The 24,083-nt window shown below is 32.9% G+C and overlaps 3 protein-coding genes across 9 annotated transcripts; 1 reads left to right on the top strand and 2 right to left on the bottom strand.

Annotated features, from left to right (window-relative positions):
* Positions 1–682: 682 nt before the first annotated feature.
* Positions 683–2,144, bottom strand: LOC18602513 (uncharacterized). The gene is made up of 2 exons (XM_018118857.2): positions 1,642–2,144; positions 683–1,319 (listed from the first exon to the last, which is right to left on the bottom strand). Exons 1-2 carry the CDS (start codon positions 1,867–1,869, stop codon positions 981–983), a joined length of 567 nt encoding a protein of 188 aa, XP_017974346.1. The 5' UTR covers positions 1,870–2,144; the 3' UTR covers positions 683–980.
* A 6,012-nt stretch (positions 2,145–8,156) lies between these two features.
* Positions 8,157–12,767, bottom strand: LOC18602514 (Got1/Sft2-like vescicle transport protein family). 5 transcript variants are annotated; one of them, XM_088805160.1, is made up of 8 exons: positions 12,675–12,756; positions 12,234–12,299; positions 11,446–11,537; positions 11,256–11,336; positions 9,513–9,610; positions 9,351–9,426; positions 8,923–8,964; positions 8,157–8,629 (listed from the first exon to the last, which is right to left on the bottom strand). In XM_088805160.1, exons 1-7 carry the CDS (start codon positions 12,754–12,756, stop codon positions 8,932–8,934), a joined length of 528 nt encoding a protein of 175 aa, XP_088661286.1. In that variant the 3' UTR covers positions 8,157–8,629; positions 8,923–8,931. The 5 variants fall into 5 exon arrangements, with proteins under 5 accessions (XP_088661286.1, XP_088661285.1, XP_017974184.1 ...); XM_088805159.1 differs by having other exon boundaries at positions 8,893–8,964; XM_018118695.2 differs by having other exon boundaries at positions 8,537–8,964; positions 12,234–12,319; positions 12,675–12,767.
* A 3,278-nt stretch (positions 12,768–16,045) lies between these two features.
* Positions 16,046–22,944, top strand: LOC18602515 (cell division control protein 48 homolog C-like). Of its 3 annotated transcripts, none has more exons than XM_018120171.2 (11): positions 16,046–16,184; positions 17,913–18,977; positions 19,154–19,770; positions 20,215–20,367; positions 20,683–20,799; positions 20,957–21,061; positions 21,177–21,242; positions 21,361–21,425; positions 21,500–21,701; positions 22,164–22,295; positions 22,411–22,944. In XM_018120171.2, the coding sequence occupies exons 2-11, from the start codon at positions 17,963–17,965 to the stop codon at positions 22,456–22,458; spliced, it is 2,520 nt and encodes an 839-aa protein (XP_017975660.1). In that variant the 5' UTR covers positions 16,046–16,184; positions 17,913–17,962; the 3' UTR covers positions 22,459–22,944. The 3 variants fall into 3 exon arrangements, with proteins under 3 accessions (XP_017975660.1, XP_007034002.2, XP_007034003.2); XM_007033940.3 differs by having other exon boundaries at positions 17,949–18,977; XM_007033941.3 differs by having other exon boundaries at positions 16,047–16,184; positions 17,909–18,977.
* Positions 22,945–24,083: the final 1,139 nt, after the last annotated feature.

Genomic DNA, 24,083 nt, shown 5'->3' on the forward strand with positions numbered 1-24,083 from the left:
TAATGAACCTTAATTTTTGTAGGTATGCTCATGTTGGGATCTAAACTCAATGGCCAGGCAGCCCCTTTGCGCTAAAAATTACCCTTAATTTTAGTTTGGTATTGCAACTATGACTACAAAGTTGTGAATGACAATTTTTCCTGAAAGCAAACTTAATTGTAATTGCAAAAAAGAAATTCTTGGTCACTGCATATACAGTCAAATATAGGAATAGCAAATCAAATGCATAGTGAAATTGAAATGGTGGACAATGGAAAGAAGTAGGTTTCAGTGGTGAAGAGTAGAAAGGTGAAAACATGCAGTGGTGATTAAATGCATGCAGCCTGACAACCATGGCTTATAGCTTACAGATCTGTGCGTATGGCTTTGGTTCCACTTGAGCACTTTGGGTCACCGCACGAGTAGGAGCTAATGCCAGGCACATTGGAAACTGAAACAACCCCTTTAATTAATGTCAGCCAACTCAATACTGATTTTATCTTGAAAGGGTTACCCCAGGCCCGGGGACAGGGGCAGAGGCAGAGTTAGGATTTTTTGTGATTTAATATTCTGAATTCTCATCATAAACTATCTGTACAATTTTAGATCTTAATTGAAAAGTAAGCACATGGATTTGGGAAGGTGGAAAAACAAACAAAACTGTACCAAAAAATGGGGGCGAGAAATGGGAAACATTGATATATGTCATTGAAAGCCATGTACTTTATTTGAGTAGCTAAAACTCATTACTTCTTGCAGAAAGGCCTAAACATTTGGGCAGACCTTCATTCTACAAATTTAATGCTCCTTACCAAGAGAGGCCCAATACCAACAAAATGAGAATATATAACAAAGTCAATTACATGAAAACCACATTCCCCCTAGATTATATTTACTGTTTCTGAGTACAGCCGTGAAACTTAAGCATCATGACATTACCAGTCGTATCAAAGGTCTGATTTTAAGCTAAAATGCCTCCCCTCAAATGATTCTATCATATATTAGTTCAAGAGGCTTAAGGTATCCAGAGACTTGATGGCGGTAACTTTTGGTGGTTGGGCTTTTAAGGTAGGAAGAGAGTGGACATACTTGCAGTTGGGGCAGGCAGGGGATGATTTGGAGAGAATGACCAGGAGATGGCAATTCAAGCAAGCCAAAGCCACCATGTTAGTGCCTGTTGAGTGTTGCTTGTTAGAGTCTTCGAGTGAGACGGAAGCGCTGCATTGCTCCGAGCAATTGGATTTCTGGGAGATGTTGAGTTCAAGGTCTAGCTTCTGATCTTTCGGCCAGTTCCACGTCCTTTGCAAGGTTTTTCTGTTCAAGTAGTACATCTTACCTGACTGCAGCATCAAAAGCACCCAGCCAGATTTTGAAAACCATTAGTTGAGTTAAAAACAAACATCCTTTGCCTAAAGAACTATATTTCTGTACCAAGATTGCAAGGTTCATCATACTGATACAGACAGACGTATATGTGCATGCGCGTGTGTGCTTGTGACAAATTACAACATTTACAGCAAAAAACCGAATTGTATATTCTTCAACAGGACAGTAAAAAAAGTCTAAAACAAACAGCATCTCAGCATTCATCATGAAAAAACATTTGAACAGGAATATTGGAAGTTTAATGAAACTTTTCATTTCAAAAAGAAAGAAGGATACTTCAAGATCAAGGCATTGCTCCCAGTCTAGTGGTAGAGGGTCTTTAACTTGAAGATCAACACTTGTTTGAAATTGTGATCCAGCACTGAGCAGGTGATCTGGGAAAAGCTTCCTCTTCTTTGAAGGGATATTGAAATCAGCCTGATCAGATGATGAACTATGGCAGCTTTTGTCAGCAAGAAATTGATTTGGAGCCAAAGAGAGCTCCGTAAGTTCCATAATATCCATGAAAACTAGCAACCACTCCGTCCAATTCTCTTCTTCTTTTGCTGCAGTACTCTTGCCTCCCCTACCTAAATAGCCATATTCAAACTGCCATAGAGGGGGCAAAACTAAAAGGAAAAAATGCTAGGAAGAAGAAGGAGAAAGGAAGAGAAAGCCCAGTGAAATAAACTTTGGGATCAAACAGACAGTTGTAGTGAAGGACATCCAAAATCTCCTCTTTGGGTTGCAGAAGTCATGCAAGGAGAGTGTGTCTACTTAAGAGGGGTTCTTAAATTGGGTTCATCAAACCCCATTAAAAGGAGGACAGGCCAAGCATTAAAAGTGGCAAGTAAATATCACTTCAATGCTCCGAAATCTTGCTCTCTTACTTACATGACATTTAAAACGAACTACACATGACAGCCTCAAAATCCAACCTCATACACCCCTATTTAAATTGTTGAAAATTCTTCATAGTTAATCCTGCCCCCAACTTAAAACCCAGTAATTAATAAGCCCCCGAAAACTCTTCTGCTTTTAAACTTGATTTTTCATGACTTCAGGGGATTAATTATCTGTGAGGATTTGAAATTAAATGTCAAGGGTTATCATAAAAGAAATTCTCCATGAAACAAGACAAGCTAGCTTCATGGCTCCAACAGAGAAATCAACTGTTTCTCTCATAAGAACTGAGGTGACCTCACCTTTATATGGTATATCAGATCACCTCATGAAACAGTGAATAATAATCTTAGCATTCATTCTTTTTTTTTTTTTTTTGAAGACCATTTCGGAATTGGAAGGGTAACTAAACCCTAAACCTAAACCATTAATACGAGACTGGCAATTCACCTATTTTCCCAGCAACTTTTCAGACTTCAAGCCAACCGTTTCATCTCTGCTATTAGTTGGTGGCGTTTCTTTTGTTCATTTTTGCTTTCAAAGGATGAAGCTGAAATATAATCAAGGATCAAAAAGACCATATCAATCATCCTCTAGGTCAACTTATAATGATGAAAAACCTAGAGAACATATCCCTTTCTATGGTCCTAAGTTCATGGTTAAGCGTCAATCATTCCTTCAGTTTTCAACCTTTTGCATGCATGCTTGGAGTATGATACTTACACAAGAAGGGTTTCACTTACAATTGTCTTGAAAGTACTGGTTTAGGTTTTCCACCGGAGAAAAACTTATCATTCAATGTATTAAAAATTCATCATTAATTGTTGCACTTAACATTTCAGCACAGTAATAAATATCTTTACGATATCAACAAAACCTCATCCCGATCATAAGACAGTAATTATGAAATTTTAAAATTTTTTATTCAAATCTCATCACCTATTAATGTTTTATGGACGGAATACATTTATTGGTGAAATTTCGTTGATAAATATCGACAAAATTCTAATTGAATACCGATTAATTCATTCACAGTATATAAATATTTTAAAAATATATATCGTCATGTGTAAGTACTTATTATAACTTTTAAGCCGCAAAATAGTTATTGAAAAATTGGCAAGAAGTAAAGATATTGGAGATGATGATTGGCAGCCAGCTAGAGATGATGGAATTTTGCCCTAGGGTGCGATTGCTGGTGGATGCATTCATTACATTCATCCTAACCCTAAAATTTTGCAGTAAATGAAGACAGCAGAAGACTGAATCGATCCGTATATGTGCACACAAGAAGGTATTACGTACATACCATTAGGGCCTTCAATGACTTTGCCATGCATTTTTCGTCTGACAATTTGTAGTTGCCCATTTAATGGATCAAGTGTGGGATATCAGCCACATCTGTTTCACTTCCAAATATTACTACTCCATCATCAATTTCACCCTCCATCTTTATTAATGCCACAACTATTTAGGGTTTTTTTTTTTTTTAACTTTCTGTTTTTCTCAGGGGTTGCACAAAAGCAGTAAAACTTAAACAATTAAAAATTATTTAAGAAAAAATTGTGAAAAATGATCATCTTTGTAAAATTTCAAAAATAACCATAAAAATAATATTAATTATTTTTAATCATATTTAATCATGACTTGATAAAAATATCCTTGAAACCATGTTCAAATAAATTAAACCATCTATTCTCTCCATTTCCATCTCTCCTTCCGATTTATGTCTCTCACCATCCAGCTCTTTTTAATTTTATCGATTTATCTTTTCAACATCCGTCTGCTACACTCTCGATTTTTCTCTCTTGTGCTTTCAAAATGACGAGAGATGTTTTTAATGTGCTTGGGGTGGATGGCTATTTGGAGGAATTTGATTTTTAGATATTTTGAAATGAAACTAAAATGATAAAAATGATATTTGAAATAATTTTTAATTGAATCAATTCGAGACCTAGATACTAATAAATTCTAGAATTTGAAATTTATAAACATAAGGTTTCAAAAAGAATTTTTTTCATTTTTTAGTTGAAATAGGTGTTTTAAATAAAAAAAATGTTTTGATTTATAAAAACGTGTTAGAAACATTTTAATCGATGTCAAATCATAAAAAAAAACAAAAAGAAATCAAAAAGTTGAAAGGATTTGAAATTTTGATTCATAACTAACAACATTTTAGGCATTAAAGTGTAACAAAATTTTTAAATATGACGTATAACAATAATATTTTTTCAACATGACATGTAACAACAATATTTTTTCAATATGGCGTGCAACATGTTTTTGTATATGACGTATAACAACAATATTTTTTTTCAACATGACGTGTAATAACTTTTTTTTAACTATGATGTGTAATAATTTTTTTTTAACCATGGTGTGTAATATATTTTTGTATATGACGTGTAACAACAATATTTTTTTAACACGACGTGTAACAATATTTTTTAACCATGACATGTAACATGTTTTTTTATATGGTATGTAACAACAATATTCTTTTCAATATGGCGTGTAACATTATATGCACGACATGTACATTATGTGCACTTGATATAAAGAGGTTTAATACATGACGTATAATATGTTTTTATACATGACACGTAACATCATGTACACTCAGTGTAACATCATGTACACTCGATATAAAGAGGTTTCATTTAGGGTACTTTTATCCAATTTGACTAAAAACAGTTAAAATTATAAAGAGGATTATTTTTTAAAACATCTTTATCTTTGAGGGCTATTTTTTAGAATGTCCCAACATTTAACCTAACAGTCATAAACTCACAATAATAAATTTGGGTTTCAATTACATTTCTTTAAAGTAACCTAATTTTTTATGTAGTGAAATCATAACTATTTATATTTTTTTTACATTAAGTAGTAATATCAAAATTGCAGTGTTAGCTAGTATATGCAATTTCTATACTTACATTTTATTCACAATATTGTTCAAAATTTTATAGTACGGTGAAATCTACCAAGAACTGGTAAAAAGTATATAAAAAGTGTTATTGAAAATATTTTTAATTTGAAAAATGTGTAGCCTTAAATAAAATTTATTATAATATTTTTTATTTTCGAATAAAGGTAATTCTAGGATTGATAATTTGGTATTCTCTCACTGATCATCTTAAACTTCTCCACGTGTTCAAGAAAAGAAAGTACTTAACTCAAGAAAACTAAACTTTAATTTAGATTAAAGATAATATTTTTTCAAAAAAAATTAAAGTTTACTTACTCTCTTGTAACAGAAAAAAAAAAACAAAATTAAAGGTTAAATCCATATGAAATCTTTTACGTATGAAAATGAGGAAACATAACAATGGCAAAATGTATGAAATAATGCCAATTTTGAAGGCAAAGATCTGATATATCTGATTGGAATGTTCAAATTTTTATTTTCTTTAAATGCATTGAAATTCGTCAAATAATTTGTCAACTACTACATTTAATACAAAACACATAGTTCTTGTATTAAATGCAATAGTTTACATATTGAATTAGTTGACAATTAATTCGATTAATTTTAAATTCATAAATTTTTTAGGACCATTTTACATCATTTTCTTTGTGTTGTTACTTGTTATTGGGTAAGATCACAAAATATTTGCTTATTCAAATATGGCAAAATTCTTAAATAAAAAAAATCTTGAACTACTTAAAAAAAATTTTATTTAATTTTTTTTTTGCATTCAATCAAGCCTGTATATATTTTTTTTATTCAAAAGACCCATAGGACCAACAGTTGATAACTATTATTAATTAAAACACTATTTGTCATTTTATTGTACGTGATACCGACGTGATATACTTATATATTATAATGAATGTTGACGTAACATGCAAAATAATGATATAATCACATAGCATTTTCATTTTCATGATAACGCCATGTTAGTATCAAATGACATAATAATGATAATTAGTCTTTTGATTAATAACAGTACTCAACAGTTAATAATAAATATCTATTTGATTAAAAATAAAAATAAATAAAAGAAGATTATACTGAACTGAATTCAAAAATAAATTAAAAAAAAAGACTATGTTCAGTTTAAATAAATGCATGGTATCGAAGCATGATCGTGAACGGAAAGAAAACAAAGCATTTTGGAATAAATGTGTGGAGTTTTGAGATATTAAACAGGTCCAACAAACAATAATAAATTTGCAGCGCCTCTCTCTTGGGTTGTTGGGGCATGAACCCTATTTAATGTTTATGCTTACGGATCCATACCGACACCCTTCTTCCTTGGCTCCAAGTATTGAATACCCAAAGCAAAAGGAGTTATGACCTCGTATTCTGAGGCCCTTTCCCACATATACCATACCTCCTATATTTTGCAAACCAACCCCTTCACCTAACTCCTTGCCATGACTTTCATCTCCTACTGCAACTCATACTTGCCTTTTATATGCATCTAGTTTCTTTGGGAGCCTGCCAATCATCTATCATCGATTTAATTCACTGTTTTTCCTTCTTCTTTTTTTAGTTTTTTCTGATCGTTGCGGATTTATAATTCACCTTTACAGAGATTAAAAATAAAAATTATAACAACTTTAATGACGTTGAACATGTCAATTCATTTACCGAATACATTATGTTTTTAATAATTGATTTTGAAATTCTAAACGTTGCATCCGTATTAATAAAGAAATATCTAAAAAGTATGAGAAACCGATACGAGTAATCCTATAAGCTAAACTGGAAAGAACCTTGAAAAAGGGCAGGCATCTCCATATGAACAGAGTTAGCCATACCGATTAGATAACCTAGACATACAAAAACAAAGAGAATCAACAGTGACTATCACTCCTAGCTCCTCAATTTTCATTCTCTTTCTTTCTAACCTTTCAAAAATTCTGTGATGAGCAACATCATGGCTTCTCACCATCTCCTTCCTTGCCTGACCCTCCTAAACTTGGCTGCTCTACTTTCTATAGCTTTTGCCTCCAAGGTCTCCTTGAAATCATCTGTCATGTACCCTTTTACGTGCTCCAAGAGCATCAAGACATGTAATGCCTCGTTATACCACATCAATTATGGCCTTGACAAAGTACAAATCTCCACCTTTTACAATATAAACTCATCCCAGCTCAACCCCATTTCCCATGGAAACAAACAAGATTACCTTCTCTCATCAGTGCCTTGTTCCTGAAAAGATGTTGATGGCTCTGATGCATACTTCTACCACACATCCTATATATATAGTTCAACAGAATGATACGTTTATAAATGTTTCAACTCAGATATACAGTGGACAAGCTACGGAGGACAAAAGTCATTTATTGTAGGAAACAAAGTGCTCATGCATCTGTTATGAGGGTGTGTAGAAAGTGACACTCAAATCATAGTAACATATACAGTTCAGCAAAACGATACTTTATCAGATATTGCCATTCAGCTATCTGCTAATGTAAGTGATATAGTAAGGATCAACAGAAATTTGATTCAAAACCCAAAAATCATAGATGTTGGGTGGGTGTTCCAAGGGCAAAAAAGATGTGACTAAGATTTTGGTTCAATCAAGACCTTATATCCTAATTTATGTATTTGAAACGTTTGCTTCATAATTATCAAGCTACAACCAAGAAATGATACCGTTAAGGTATTATGTGTGAGCAATTTTTTGGGCCTCCATATGAATTACTTCTAATATTTGAGCTGTGTACCATGTTACTTTCAACCGTACAGAACTATTTATTTATTTATTTGTCTTAATTACCTTAAATTGCCATCTTTATCTTAAACATTTTCTTTAAACATCATGAGACCTTCATTTTTATCATTCATGAAAATCTGTTTCAGCTTCTTGTCTATCTCCCTTTCCAATCATGTGAAACTTACAGGAAGCTTAGCTTTACATAAACTAATGCTTTGGGCAAGAGAACTCAAATGAAACTTAGAAGTGGTAAAATGATGTATCCAAAATTCCTGTACGCATGGCATCTGACATTACAAATTTAACACAGCTTCTACGCGTTAACAACCCACTAACAGAAAGAATTAATCATTCAAAATCGAAAATCTGGTCAATTATTAAAATCTCTGAGATTTTAGTTACATGGATAAAAGTAAAACTCAAAGGATATTTTGTGTAATTTTCCCAAGAAAAATTCTAGCAGTCTTAGTTCCAAAGGCAGCAGATATCAAACGCTTAAAACATTCGGTTGGGGTACTACTTATCTGATCACCATAAGTTGTACAAATGGACAGATCAACTTAACCTGAGATCTAACCTCTTTCACTGATCCTGGTTAAGACATTGACAATAAATAGAAATTGTCAAATCAGCCCATCCAGTGTTGTCTGAACGTCTTGGGCATTGCAGCTAGAACTTTCAATCATTCTCAGACTCTTCAAACAAGCTTATGCCTACACGTCATATAAAGCATTGAACATTACTTTTTACTGCTTTATATTGTTGTCAAAAAGCAAGCAAAATACAAATTTAGGTTTTGGATTCAAGGATATCATTCCATGACTTATCATCCTCTAGTATCCATAACACTATATGTATGATATTTAACTAGGTTCCCTTGATGTGGGGAGGCTTCCCATATGTATTCATGCTCAAGCATCTTAAGCTTTTCAAATTGAATGTAAAACAACGTAAAATATAAAACCCCAAATAGCACCTTGAATGAAATTAAGGTTAGATACTTCACACCGTGTATTCAAGCAGAACCCCTTCTCAAGCGATCAAGGATCTGCAGTCATTAACAAATAGCAACTATTATCACTTTGCTAATAGAAAACAGTCAAATCAGATATATTCACAACGCACTAGTCAATATGTGCACGCATAGATACATATTTGTGCAAGTTTTCTTGTGATTAGCAAGAAGGGGCATTTAGAAAGTGATATCAGCTATTTATTAATTGAAGATAGGCAACAACTACAATAATATGGATCCTTAGAAGTGAATCTCCTAATATATCATCAAGAAAGTGATAAAAACTTATAGTCCTACGGACTATATGTTGTTCCACACATTGATTAGTGTCCTCAAAAAATTGGAAAAGAAACGATCTTTCATGCTATCACGTAAAAAAGAAGTACAATGAGGTAGTCAAAAGAAGTTCATCAACATACCATGACAGGATACTGTATAACCCATCCAAAAACTGGAATCTGACAGAGGAAGACCCTGACAGAAGGCCAAAAGCCACTAAAAGAAGAACAAAATGCAACAACAGTTAGAAGCAGCATAAGCAAATTATCCTATTTAAGCTCATGATGAGATGAGAAACTAACCCAAAAAGAACAATGCAACCATATATCTCCAAGATTATACCAACTATCGGCCAACGAACAAATAAGAAAAAGAGACCCAGAAGAAAAGAAGCAGAACCCTGCATAAGAAAGGAGAAGATTAAAAAAGGAGAGAGAGAGATGAAATTACATAAATCTACATCCAATACGATACATTTCAATTCTTCAATATATATAAAACATTTGAGAACAAAGTAGTTCTTGTAAGAACAAGTTAGTGTTATATCCTATGTTAAATATGGTTAGACTTTTTAATGGCCTTAAATTCAGGTAGCATTACCATCTCTTAACATTTGGTTTTAGGTTCTATGCTTAACATGACTTAAAAGCTCAAGTTTCAATTGCCTGGTTTCATAGTTCAGATGATAACCCTGTTCTTCTTGATTGTTCTAATAAGCCCACATGTGAGATTGTGTTATGTAGTGCTCTCACATCAGTTGCATTTAGGAGTCTATAATGGCCTTTCATTCAGGTGTACCTCCAAACCTATATCTAATGATAGGAGCTCTATTTTCATTTTGTTTGAGATTTGTTGTCACTTCATCTCCAAGTTGACAGTGTTTACCTATTGTCAAATGTCAATATTTGCTATCTATGCATAGTTCATAGATAGTTCTATTCATCTCATTATTTTATTCCTTACACATAAATAGAAGTTTCAAGAGGGGTTATATCCCACAATGCAAGTTTCAAGTTTCTAAAGTTCTTATATTTGGTTGGCCCCTCCAACCCATAACTAATTGCTTTTAGGTTTCAACCCCCACTACGTGGTTGGAAGAAGGGAAAAGAAAAAAAAATGAGTAAGTATGAGAAAAAGTAGGAATTAGTTGTTTTTAAGTGCCCAGTAAACCCCCCCCCCCCCCCCCCCCCCCAAAAAAAAAAAAAAAGAAGAAAATTTAAAAGATAAAATAAATTGAAATGGAGGAGTGGGACACAAATTTTTTTTAAGAAAGAAAAATGACTAATATAATCATATATTTATTTATTTATTATTATTTTATTTGGATTTTATGTAGTCTTCCAACTAAACTAACATCTCTCAACTTGTGACACTAACTCAATCAATGGCTTCATAAATTAGTATAGATGCTTAACAAGCAAAACTATTACTTTCATGCCAAATAAAATACTGCTAAATGATCGATAAAGATGGAGCTAAGTCCTAATCTGCCACAAATACTTGGATGGCCTTCATACTCCATAACATACACTTCCTTATCTAGAGGAGACATCGCATATATTTATAGAGAATACAATTAGTAGAGAAACTTTTGAGGCATTGAAGCAGGGTTGAAGCAAATTGGAAAGAGCACCATGCCTTTTATCAGCCAAATTAAAACTAATACCTAAAGAACGCAAGGCCACTTCCAAAGTCTTGCATAACAATAGTATACAAAGCAACTGCTTAAAAATGCTGTTATGATAGAAGAAACCAAGCATAAATGATACATCAAGATGTTCCTAACTTTCATTAGAAAGCCCAAAAAACAAGGCTTTTACTAAGTGGCCCTATTGCTATACAGGTTGATCTGAAAAACTAAGACTGCATGATAATCTTCAGATAGGATAAGGATTTTCTCAAGTCCACAAACATGGTGCTCATGCCACTGAAGGTATCAAAGACCTTTCATGAATGATTTATTCCAAAGAATAAACATGAAGAAATTAAAACCATTGTAAGAATTATGGACCTAGTGATTGGCACAAGGTTTTGGTATTGGATACCTTGTAGTTTTTCCTGTTAGTGAAAAGCTGCAAAGTAGAATACCAACCGATCAAAATTGCCACCCCTGCTAAGCAAAAAATCTGATTGCATAATGTCAGAAAGTTAGAGTACTGAAATATAATAAAAAAAATTATCATATTATGTCATATAATCTACATCAAAATATGTAGTTTCTAAAGAAAGCCTTACATTTCCTAGAGCAAGTAGACCCCTGTCAAAGAAGAGGATTACACCAAGAAATGAGAAGAAGATACCAAAGCCAATAAGACCCAAGCCAATCTCTGCAAAATTAGGCCAAAATTTCTCATATTACAAGCCAAAGTTAAATTAACTAATTAAATATCTCAAGAGAAAATAGAAATAATTACAGTCAAACAAGTTCAGTGAAATATAAATTTTGTTCAAGTTACATGGTGAATTTGATACCCAATAAAACTTCACTTCATGTGTGCTTATGACCAACTACCCGTCCATACATTCAAAACCAGAAGACTGCTCATAACCCAACATCAATGCTTGACACAATGCAATCAAATGTAGGTTCAGTCACTTTATGACAGCCTACTTTTTTGCATTCTAATAAGTTCACATAAAATTCAAAGAAACTACATCGTGCTTAAATCATACACTAGGTGAGGTAGTATGAGAAATATAAGTAGAAGATTCTATGACATTGGAATTTAAGAAAATGGAATTTGGATGTTAATTTAACTGCATTTGAAAAGAACCATAATTTAAAACAAAACTATCTTCATGAAGACAGACAAATGCTCTTTGGTGAAGCCTGCATACATCAAATACCCAATCACATGATAATTACATCCAGTGAAACAAAATTATTCTACACAATTTGCACATTGGCGCATGTCTAATCACTGCAAAAGATATAATGTTTCAATAATCCATATCAAGCATGGTAAGGCCACTGTGTGCAAAGTCCAAATGAGCTCATATTTACACAAGAAAACTATGCTTACTTTTTTGCTCAGTTATTTCATACACCATCTTGAAATTATCAGCTGCAATCCGGATAGGCGTAAGACCTGTAGGAAGTTCAACTAATCTACAACATGAATGAGAATTGAAGTAGGATTCAGGAAATCATATATTGGCAATAAATTAAAACCATGTTACGACAAATTTATGTGTAGTTTTGAGAGTAAGTTGAATTGATGTTTATGAACAAATCAAAATCCCCCATAATAATTCAAACAAATTAACAAGTTACCAAAACAAATTATTTAAAAAATAAATACAAACATTTCCTCCTTTAGATTCACATGCACAGAAAAAAATCATGTAACAAAGAAAAAGAAAAGAAAAGAAAACAATTCAAGATAATAGAAAAAAAATATAAATATAAACCCAGAAACACTAAAGACTGATCAATTGAAAATCAACGGAAAAAGAGAGTTTACCCTTCAGCAAAGCAATGAAAGCCGGTCGCTGCTTCCCTGGAAGGCTGAAGCAGAGCTCCGCTACCGATTGTTTTGACTTCATTGAAAACGGTCCGTTTAATGAATCATGAACAATTGCAGGCTTGGGCTTGTAATTAGATCCGCTACAAATGGACCATTAATTAAAAGTCCAAAGCCTAGGTTGGGCCTAGAATCCAATGTTAATGCTAGCCCAGTGTTCGGTCAGCTCCTCCATTGCAAAGAGAAGAAGAAATCATGCTATGACCATGAACGCTGCCAAAATCAACATCATGTGTCCCAAAATCAAAGTGAAACTTGCAATCGCTGCTCAAACACATTGGTTAAAAGTATTCATAAGTACCTGCGCTTTGGGTTTTCGTTAATTTAGCTTCTTTATTTTAAAATTAATTAATTTAATTTTTATACTTTAAAATTTTATACAACTGAATCTCACTCGTTAATATTTTAGTAATACTGTAAAATAAATACTGTAAATAATTATTACTGTACACACTCAACAATCATTTTATCTTAGCTAGATAAAAAACATAGTTTATTTTATCTATGATAACTTTAAAGATTGATTTTAGAGTGCTCGTCAGCAATTAATTAACAATGCATTCCTTTCAACTTCCTAAGGCTAGGGGATGGAAGTCGGATAAGATTTCCATTCATTATAATTATTGCTTACTATAAGTTAATTTGACAAATTGTGTTTTTGTATTTTAAACATGTTAGATACGATTACATATGAAACACATTAAATTAAAAATGAATACGACATGAATAATATTCGTATCTTAAATGTAAAACACGTATATATATACGTTTAATAATCGTATAACACAACATGACATTATTAACACACTTGTTAAATGTGTCAATATATGACATGACATGATTAATAATATGATGAACTCAATTAAATAAAAATATTTATAATTAAATATAATTTTATTATTTAAATTTAAAACTAATAATTATAAAAATAATTATAACCAAATAAAATAATAATAACAACATCAAATATAACAAAATAAAAATTCAAAATTAGGCTTTGGACATGGTATAATTGCATTATTGTTTTTATAAAATTTAAAAAACTTATTAAAATTATTATTTAAAATTATTTAAATAAGGTTAAAACAGTATTTGATTATTAATTTTAACAAGTTGATAAGCATGCCACATATACATGTTTAAATATAATAATACAATTAAACACGTATATATATTTAAATACAATAATACGATTAATTAAACGTACTTAAATGTATTTTAAACGTGTTACTTGTGTCTGACACATTAAGAGATAAAATACGTTAAAATTAAATTCAAACTTATTTAATCTCGTATCTCCTTATATCGTATTAACGTGTTGTGTTCAAAATTAATAAATCTAACTAAACAAATATTTGAACCTCTAGTGGAGCTCTAAACCCCATAAATAATGACCATGATGTCAGTTTTGCTGGGGGGTTGGTGCAATGCACCTTGTAAAAGAAGCTTGTTTTTCTTTTATTGATTTGTGTACATAAAAAAAAGGAAAAACAAAAAAATTGGCTAAAGCCCAAGCTGGGAAGTCATTATCATCATCAATAACTTAATTGAATCAAATATGACTTGAGTAAAATAGCTCAGTTCAATTGATTTATTGAATTTATTGATTTTAAAAAGTTTCATCTAATTGATTCATTTAATCGGTTTTCGATTTTAAAATTTTTAAACCGAGCTAATCAAAAGATTAAATTAATATTATATATCATTTTTATATTTATATAAAATTTAAATTTTAATATTAATTTTTATTTTATATTTTATAATTATGAATAAAATTTATATATTTTAATATTGTAATTTAAAAAAAATGATCATTTTGATCCAAAATGGAACCAATTCATGTTTGATCCTTTTGATATTTTCTTATATTTGGTCAATTTTGATCAATTTTTTAAAAATATTTGCTTCAGTTTATTTTTAAATATAACGAATCAAACCGATCAAACCATCCAATTGCTCACTCTCTACTCTCAGGGCATGCTTAGTTAAGGAAAATGAAATAGTCATTCCTCCTCTATTCTCATTATTGAGATAAAGCTGTATTTGGTTCAATAGAATGGTTATTCTTCAGAATAACCATTTCAAGAGAAACTTGAATAGTCATTACCAATACCTCTATTGGTAATAACTATTATAAATTGTCAAAAATAAAAAAAGAAGTTGATTAGACAAATATACATTTTTACAATTTAAAAAATTACCTTATAAAAAAATACTAAACCTTTTTTTTTTCTCCCTCTTCCTCACTCCTTCTCTCTCTAAAGCACAAAAGACACAAAATTTTTTACTTCGTTTTCAAAAAAAGAGAAATGAAAAAATTTAAATATTATTTAATATATTAATATTATTTCACTATAATAAGTATTATAAAATATATTACTTAATATTATTATTTGAATATAATAAATGCAATAAAGAATATTATTTAATATTATTTAAATTTAATGAAGAATATATTTTATCTTTAATATTAAATATTATTTAATTATAATAAACGGTTTAATTATTTTATAATATAAAATATTATTAAATTATAATAAAAATATGTTTGTATTTTGGTGAAAATATTATTTAATTATAGTAAAAGTTATTTTAATTTTATTACTCAAAATACTTTTATCTTTTAACAAAATAAATTCTTTAATTTTAATAAAGAGTATTTATTTCTCATAATAGTTTTTTTATTTTTAATTAAAAAATATTTAAATTTTAATAAAAGGTACTTGTATCATTTACTTATTATTTTTTAACCATTTTTAAAATTATTCTTACTAACCAAATAATGAAATAAGTAATAATAGTAATTTCTATCTTATTTTATTTTCATGAACAATCTACATAATAATTATTTTTTCTCTATTATATTCTCTTGAAATGATGATTTTATTTTCATTTTATTTTTTTCAATGAACCAAGCATGCTATCAATCTCATTGACAGCTGCTTTGACATATTCTTCGGAGTGCCAAACTTGTTATGGTAGAAAAGGGTCCGACCATGGCAAATAAGCCTCCTTTATAAATTCTCCCATCCCATGGATCATCAACACCATTATAATAAATTGTCGCCTAAAGATATTTGAGCGGTGGCTTTCTTCAACCAAATTGGTCAAAGACATAGGCTGGGTCCGTCTTTGCCAGGATTTGGGCTTTTCTGGCCTAACTAAAGTTTCTGTCCACTGTAGAGCCCAAAAGATATTGGGCTTTATCTCTCAACTATTAGTGGAAGATTGCCCAAAACATTTGGGCCAAAAAGCAAAAGGGCAAGAAAATTTGAATACAGAGTCGCACAACTTGCCTCAAAACTACTTATAAACCATATTCCTCCTTTCCTTCCGTTTCTCCAACTTTCTCTTCTCCCCTTTTTTTGAATTTGTTTCAATCAAGATCATATTATTGCGGCTTTTTTTGGGGGTAGAAGAAAGCTCTTTTGTCATCGAAATCATTGATTGGTACCTTCTCTCTTTACCCCTTTGTTTAATTTTCTTTTCCAAATTTTATTTTACTATCAGTTGCATGAAATTTTCTATTGTTAAATTTAAATATCGCTGGGGAATTGTAATAAAACCATATGAAAAATGAATTAATAAATGTGGTTTTTCAATGCTAATTTGGATGTTTTAGTTTGCTTGTAAAAACATTTAGCTAATTCTGTTTCTTCGCGTCCGTATTAATTTTTATGTTATTGGCAACGGTGTAATATTGGTAATCTGCTACGTTCAAAGATATGGATGTTACTGTCTTAGGCATAACCTTTCAAGTTAAAATGATCTGCTTCAACTTTTTACTCGCTTTTAGAATCAATATGAATTTGGGTTGTTGCTTTTGCAAGCAATTAATGTCATTTGAAAGCATAGGTCTACTGGGGTTGGACTCTTATTCTAGGTCGACTTAAAATCCGGATAGTTTCCGTTATCAAGTTTAGGTTGCATCTTGCTTCAGTAACCTCTATCTATTACTCTTTTCCTTACTTTGATGTTTTAGGGTATAACTGTTTCTGTTACAACAGTTCATCATAGGATCCCGAAGCTTTTATCTTCTTGAACCTTGGCTTCTTTAGCATATTTTTGGTTGTGAGACATTGGAGAGGAAATGAATTTAAATTACTAGATAGTATTAAACTTTATGTTTATTATTGATTTTATTTTAAGAATTTATCTTGATCTCAAATGAGTTGAGTTACATTATGGTTTGCTCGGTTGGGGTGCTTAGTTTTCCCAAACAACCAAATTGAGCATTAAAATGAGTACCTGTTAGAATAGTTATGTTTGTATCATTAGTGTATGGAGAGAGAAAGAGATCAGGCAACTCAATTTCCTTGCTAGTTATTGCTGTAACATTCTGAAATTTTAATTGATATTGATGTGAGACAATGTTTTGTAATAAAATGTCAAGATATTTATTCCAAGCTAAGCTGTCTAATTTGAGGAGATGTAAGCAATATTCCTTCCGATTCTTTGGCCTTATTCTACAAATTTGTGGATCGCTGATAAGAAGTGGCCTTTTTAAACTTTAAGTATAGGAGTGAAAAGGTCAAAAGACCTTACAACCTGGAAATGCAACTTTTAGGTTAAAGAATCAATTTGGAATAATTTAAATTGTTTACAAGGTTTAATATAGTTCGCAATCAGCTTTGTTGAACTGTCTTGTGGTTCTTTGGGTTTTGATTCGGTTTGGTGTTGTGCTGGTACATAGATTTTAAGAATTCTCAGATTTGAAACGCTATCTACTTGCTTAAGACAGGTAAAAATTACAAAAGAAAAAAACTGTTTCTTTCCAACAGAAAAAAGAACATAATGAAACTAAGAACTAAGTTGTTGCTGATGTTTTGTTTTTCCCAAGACACGTTGGGGTGTTGCGGTTTCACCATCAAAGGAGAATGAAAATTTTAATGGTTAGTTGTAAAATTTGTTTGTAAGAATCTTTGTTGTTTTTGTTCGCCGGTCACTTTAACATATCCTGTCTTTCACCTAGGAAAGTTTTATTGTTGTGTGTGTGTGTGTGTTTTTTTTTGTGGTTATCTCTTTGTATATGCTTTGCTTGCAGTGTAAGAGCTTATGGGCATTTTCTGCTTTTATATTCTTTTTGGGTTTTTAGATGGGTTTTCTTTTCTGGGGTATGCTTGTATTTTTGTTATTTATAGTTGTGCTTTATATATTTGTCTACTTTTTTGAAGGAAGAATCATTGGCCGCACTTTCATTCTTTTTTGGAAGAGAAAGAAGATAAAGGATGGGAAGAAGATTAGGAGTTGGAAGGTCCCCTTCCTCCTCCTCCTCTGTGCTTAACCAAAAGATTCTCAGCCGTCGACTCTTGTCATGCCAGCAGTATGCTGGTTCCACAGTCGATGAAATTGTGGAGCTCCTTCAAACTAACTACCCTGATTACAGACGCATCAAGAAGCAACCTTTAACCAGGGTGGTCAAACAGGCCCTACAAGCTCTTCAGTCCTCTTCCAAAAACAGCCAAAAGGCCTCTCTTTCCGTTTCTGATTTCAACTTTGATGATGATGGACACAATGAACTTGCCATTGCACCTTTTTCTTCTTCTCCTCCTCCTACCTGTTCTCGGAAGAAGCCAAGGAGAATGGATGAGACTGAAGAAAGGTTACAGCGTATGGAGGATTTGCACATTCAAAGGCGACAGATGCAGCACAACTCCAACTCTGAGTTAGACTCGGAGTCATCTTCTTCTTCATCATCGTCTTCATCTGAAGAAGAAGAAGATGGGGCAGTTTCGACTTCGGAAGATGCCATTTATGGCCAAAAAGACGAGCCCAAGTTTGATTTAATGAAATCAATGCTACGACAAGGTTACACTCAATCCAACAGCTCAATATCAAAGCTTGAAGAAAAAAATATTGAAATGGAGATTGCAACTAATAAGCCTAAGAGTAAGATTGATATGACCAATGCGAACAAAGAGAGTGCTGAATTGAAAAAGGAAACAAAGGTTTCAGTTTCTGTAGGCGCTGCTGCTGATGGTGTGGAGGTGAAAGGGATAGAGGGGCCAAGGTTCAGGGATTTAGGTGGGATGGGAGGAGTGTTGGAGGAGTTGAAGATGGAAGTCATTGTGCCTCTTTACCATCCACATTTGCCACGGTGGTTGGGAGTCAGGCCAATGGCTGGCATTTTGCTCCATGGACCGCCTGGCTGTGGGAAGACCAAATTGGCCCATGCCATTGCCAATGAGACTGGTGTTCCCTTCTATAAAATTTCAGCTACCGAGGTGGTTTCTGGTGTCTCAGGTATTCGCCTTCTGTTATAAGTCGTGCTGCTGAATATGATAATTAGGCTGAGCATGATTCTTGAAGTTGTTGTGTAGAGTTTGGATAAATGAAATTATTTCGTTAACAATGATGGGAAGCTTTAGTAAAGGCAATGTGTTTGCTAATAGTTTATAGTTTCATATTTAATTTCTCAGGTGCATCAGAAGAAAATATCAGGGAACTCTTCTCAAAAGCATACAGGACTGCCCCATCGATTGTATTCATTGATGAGATTGATGCTATTGCATCTAAAAGAGAAAATCTGCAGAGGGAGATGGAGCGCCGGATTGTCACTCAGTTAATGACTTGTATGGATGAGTCTCATGGACTTGTGCAACCAAGTGATAAAGAGTCAAATTTGGAGAGCTCTGATTCCAAACCTGGTTATGTCCTTGTAATTGGAGCTACCAATAGACCTGACGCTGTTGACCCTGCACTACGGCGGCCTGGACGATTTGATCGCGAGATTGTTCTTGGTGTTCCGGATGAAAATGCTAGGCATGAGATCCTTTCTGTGCTTACACTAAACCTTAGACTCGAAGGCTCTTTTGATCTTTGGAAAATAGCTAGGGCTACACCAGGGTTTGTTGGAGCAGATTTGGCTGCCTTGGCTAACAAGGCTGGTAATCTTGCCATGAAGAGGATCATAGACCAAAGAAAGCATGAGTTTTCTAGAGAATCTATAGATGAGGAACAAGCTGATGAGTGGTGGAGGCAGCCTTGGTTGCCTGAGGAGATGGAAAAGCTCACCATTACCATGGCTGATTTTGAGGTAATTAAAGCTAAACTTTTTTCTTTTCATTTATTTATATGATTAAAAGTAACCTGACATGTATGCTTAGTGGCTTACATGTGTTCTATGCTATTATCTGCATGTCTGTCAATGCCATAGATATCAAAGTTGTTTGGGAAATGAATTTGTATTGTCATTTCTAGATTCAATTTTACTACTTGCAAGTTTCTCTTTGACTGCTATGTGATATAGTTTAATTGCCATGATTAAGAGTTCTAATGAACTATAGAGTTACACTTGATGTTTTTATAATAGTTTGAAACAAAGGTGTTGTTTTTCTGTATCTGTTATACAGAAGTAATTCCTTCACATTAGAAAGTTTTATATGAAACTTATGCCCTTTGTTTATGTATTTGCTTACTTGATCATGCCCCTTTCTTTTTCTCTTTTTTATAAAGAAATTGAAAAATGTTTTACCTGCAGGAAGCAGCTAAAATGGTTCAACCCTCATCAAGAAGAGAGGGATTCTCTACAATTCCAAATGTTAAGTGGGAGGATGTTGGTGGTCTTGATTTCCTAAGGCAGGAATTTGACCGTTACATAGTTAGGCGCATAAAATTTCCCGAGGATTATGCGGTAATTATAGATAGTAGCTACCTCTTTATTCTCTCTCTCTCTCTCTCTCTCTCTCCTGTTCCAAAAGGGTTAAGAATAGACATAAAAAATAGAAATGATTTAAAAGGAGTAGGATTAGCCTTCTTAACATGGTAAATGGAAGGAAGCCAACCATGGAAAAATTGGTTAGAATGTTTGAAACATGTCTTACATGGTCTCCAACTTTGTTGACTTGCAAGCTCAGCATAACTACAATCTAGGCCCATATATACTTTGTCAGTCAGATTGCTATTATAAAATGTGCTTTTCAAATCTTTGAATTATTCACAATGTCAGGAATTTGGAGTGGACTTGGAGACAGGATTTTTGCTTTATGGACCACCAGGCTGTGGTAAAACATTGATTGCAAAGGCTGTCGCTAATGAGGCTGGAGCCAATTTCATTCACATCAAGGTCAGTCTGCAGCGTATATTTCCTCTTGATTCCAATTTCTTGTTCACTTTTTGTTTGTTAAAGATGATGTTAACTGGTACTTCAATGCTGTAAGCTAATTTTTCTATGTTTGTGTTGCATTAAACTCTTAACGATTATGAGTGCACTTGCTGATTAGGGTCCTGAACTTTTGAATAAATATGTTGGAGAAAGTGAGCTGGCAGTGCGGACATTATTCAGCCGTGCTAGGACATGTTCACCATGCATACTTTTTTTTGATGAGGTTTGTGGTTCTCTATTTTTCCATTTCTAAATGAAAGAAACAATTCTGGAGAAAATATTACTACTCCTAGTGTCTTGAGATTTGATATTTTTGACGTCTTTCTGATAATGTGTAGGTGGATGCTTTGACCACAAAGCGTGGAAAAGAGGGGGGATGGGTTGTTGAGCGACTTCTGAACCAGGTTAGATAATCTATAATGGTGATCTCTTAACAAACTCATGATCAACTTTTTTATCTTGTCTGTATAACAAATTTTCAAATTGCAAAGAATGACATGGAAGCATTGGTCATAATTGCAGTTACTGATAGAGTTAGATGGTTCGGATCAGCGGCGTGGAGTATATGTTATTGGTGCCACTAATAGGTAGAATCTGTTGTTTCCAGTTTTTGAACGAGGATCACCGTTTATCTTTTCTTTACTCTGTTTGGTTTTGGCAGACCTGAGGTGATGGATCGTGCTGTCTTACGGCCTGGTAGGTTCGGCAAACTTCTCTATGTCCCTCTCCCCAATCCAGTTGAACGTGGGTTGATCTTGAAAGCTCTTGCTAGGAAGAAGCCAATAGATGCCAGTGTCGATTTGAGTGCCATTGGACGTATGGAGGCATGTGATAATTTAAGTGGAGCTGATCTTTCTGCACTGGTATGCCCGCAATTTGTTTTTTTGCTTGAGTGAAAGTTAAAGATTGAAAACATCTTCTGAAACCTTTTGTGGGGCTGGGTTTGCTGCATTGCTTCATCGGTATGCTTGGAGATCAATGTCCATTAACTGCCATTAGGAAACAACTAACAGAATTTCTTTCTTTCTTTTCTTTTTGCTCCTTTCGACAGTATCCAACCATGTATACATAGAAGCCTCGTTCTACATTAAAGTCCTAGAAAGGACTGGTTTTTCCCTGAAAGACTAATTTACATTTTTGATGTTTCCTCATTAAATACTAGACATGTTAAGGCTAGCCCAGAAAGTAAAATACTTTGCAAAAGAACCCCTGATCTGTTTCATGATTCTAGACTTGAGCTATGCCCCTTGTGTGCATTGTACTTCTAGAAGAACTTAATCAAAATTGTAAAAATTTTAATCAAAATTGGGCTTGAAAATATTCAGATGAATGAAGCTGCAATGGCTGCTTTGGAAGAGAAACTCACATCAACTGGGATCTCAGATACTTCATGGACAATCAAGACATTCCATTTTGAACGAGCACTGAGTAAAATCTCACCCTCAGTCTCCGATAAGGTATATTTTACCTTCACTCACTCAATTATGGCTTCTGACGAATAGATTCTTGATAGCATTGACTATGTAAATCTGTAATTACCCTATTTTTAATATCTTGATCATCTGGGAACAGCAAAAGCAGTTCTACCAGGCATTGTCAGAGAGCTTCAAAGCAGCTTGAGAAGAGACAAATCCCCTTTGTTATACCATTAGCAGGAGCTGTAATTGATGTCTGATACTGAGAATTGCATTGCAAAGAAGTCATTCTCAACATGAAGATGGGTGTGAATTGTTCAACTGTACTCTGTTTATATGCTTTTTTGGGCCTAATATTGAGTGTTGAAGGAAACTTGCTTCTCTCCTCATGAGCGAAAAAAATTTTGTTCCGGCACATTAAGATTTTGTTAGTGGTGGAAGTAGTTTGCAGAAAATACAGCGGAGAAACATGTATTTATCCATTTTAAGAAATGCAAGGGGACTTGTTGTATTAGTTCACCCCTTTTGAGTAAAGGTTCCACCTCATAAACTACCCTTTTTCCTTTGTTTCGATCAGGAAAATTGAAGACAATTTGACTGCTGAATGTGGCATTCTTTTCTGCTGTATGAAGAACTTGATATACCTGTGTAGATTTAGCTCTATTTTGAAAAGCTTGATGTGGCTGTATAATTGGAAGTCCAAAGCCAAGGTTGGCCCTAGAATCGAATGTTAACACCTAGCCCAGTGGTCAGTCAGCTCCTCCATTGCAAAGAGAAAGAGGAGAAGGAAGAAATCACGGTATGACCGTGAAAGCTGCCCAAATCAACATCATGTGTCCCAAAATCATGCAAAGTGGAAATTGCAATTGCTAGGCAAACATAATTGGCCCGCGGCCTCGGCTCACAAGGAACATGATGCATCATGTTCAGCCATGAGATAGAACGTGATTGTCTCCGGTCATTTGCTTTGCTCCATTATTGCATACGTGATGTGATGGCTGCCTTCGCAATTAATGTAACACTTTTTTTGTTTTAGGTATTCAAATGGTACATTATAATTTTTTTAAATAATTAAATAATTAATTCCTAAACAATAATCATTCCATCACTTTTTAATTTTATGATACTAAATTTAATATCACATCAATACAATAAATTATCATATCAATATAAATAGTGAAAATTTTTACTACGTTAATGATTGGATTGATATTATTAATTTTAAAAAATATAAAAATTCAACTTTTACAAACTATTATATAAAAATTAAATCTACTACTTTAACAACATACAAGAACTAATTACGTTATTTGACGTTTTTTTACTCATATATAAATTGAGATTATAAAAATAAAAATAATGCTTTCTTATTTCAAGATTCAAAAATGAGATTTTTAAATCATAAATATCTCGTTGAAAATTAACATTACAAATTGACCCTAATATTTGTCCTTCTCTCTTGACTCAGAGTAAGGGTGGATCCATGTTGACACAAGTGATGTCATATGACACCATTGAAATGTTAAAAATTTATACTAATTACATTACTTATATCAAAGTTTTTATATAATTAATAATATTAATACACTTATTAATTATTTTAATTATTAATATTATTATTTTAATTATGATACTATCCGCGTTTCTTACTGGAAATGAGAGAAATCTTTCGAATACAGCAAAAGTTCTCATAATGAAACCCAGCCCCACGACCATGACAGGTATAAGCAAAACAACCCACTTGTCCGGCTCATTTAGCTGATTTAGACAGAAAGAGCGGACACCTGCCCTCCCTACGAGATACCAACTGCTCAGAATTCAGAACTTGTT

Source organism: Theobroma cacao, chromosome 4, assembly GCF_053813885.1.
Source record: "Theobroma cacao isolate CCN51 chromosome 4, ASM5381388v1, whole genome shotgun sequence".
In the NCBI taxonomy this organism is placed as follows: domain Eukaryota; kingdom Viridiplantae; phylum Streptophyta; class Magnoliopsida; order Malvales; family Malvaceae; genus Theobroma; species Theobroma cacao.

What these genes read in the sequence shown, in the direction of transcription:
- LOC18602513 (XM_018118857.2), bottom strand. Translation starts at nt 1,869, where the DNA reads ATGGATATTATGGAACTTACGGAGCTCTCTTTGGCTCCAAATCAATTT. An exon ending in AGCAATGCCTTGATCTTGAA is followed by an intron (nt 1,320 to 1,641) that starts GTATCCTTCTTT and finishes TTGATGCTGCAG; the next exon opens with TCAGGTAAGATGTACTACTT.
- LOC18602514 (XM_088805160.1), bottom strand. Translation starts at nt 12,756, where the DNA reads ATGAAGTCAAAACAATCGGTAGCGGAGCTCTGCTTCAGCCTTCCAGGG. An exon ending in TTTCATTGCTTTGCTGAAGG is followed by an intron (nt 12,300 to 12,674) that starts GTAAACTCTCTT and finishes AACTTCCTACAG; the next exon opens with GTCTTACGCCTATCCGGATT. An exon ending in GGTTGCATTGTTCTTTTTGG is followed by an intron (nt 9,427 to 9,512) that starts GTTAGTTTCTCA and finishes TTCTTCTTTTAG; the next exon opens with TGGCTTTTGGCCTTCTGTCA.
- LOC18602515 (XM_018120171.2), top strand. Translation starts at nt 17,963, where the DNA reads ATGGGAAGAAGATTAGGAGTTGGAAGGTCCCCTTCCTCCTCCTCCTCT. An exon ending in CCAATTTCATTCACATCAAG is followed by an intron (nt 20,800 to 20,956) that starts GTCAGTCTGCAG and finishes CTTGCTGATTAG; the next exon opens with GGTCCTGAACTTTTGAATAA. An exon ending in TTGAGCGACTTCTGAACCAG is followed by an intron (nt 21,243 to 21,360) that starts GTTAGATAATCT and finishes TCATAATTGCAG; the next exon opens with TTACTGATAGAGTTAGATGG.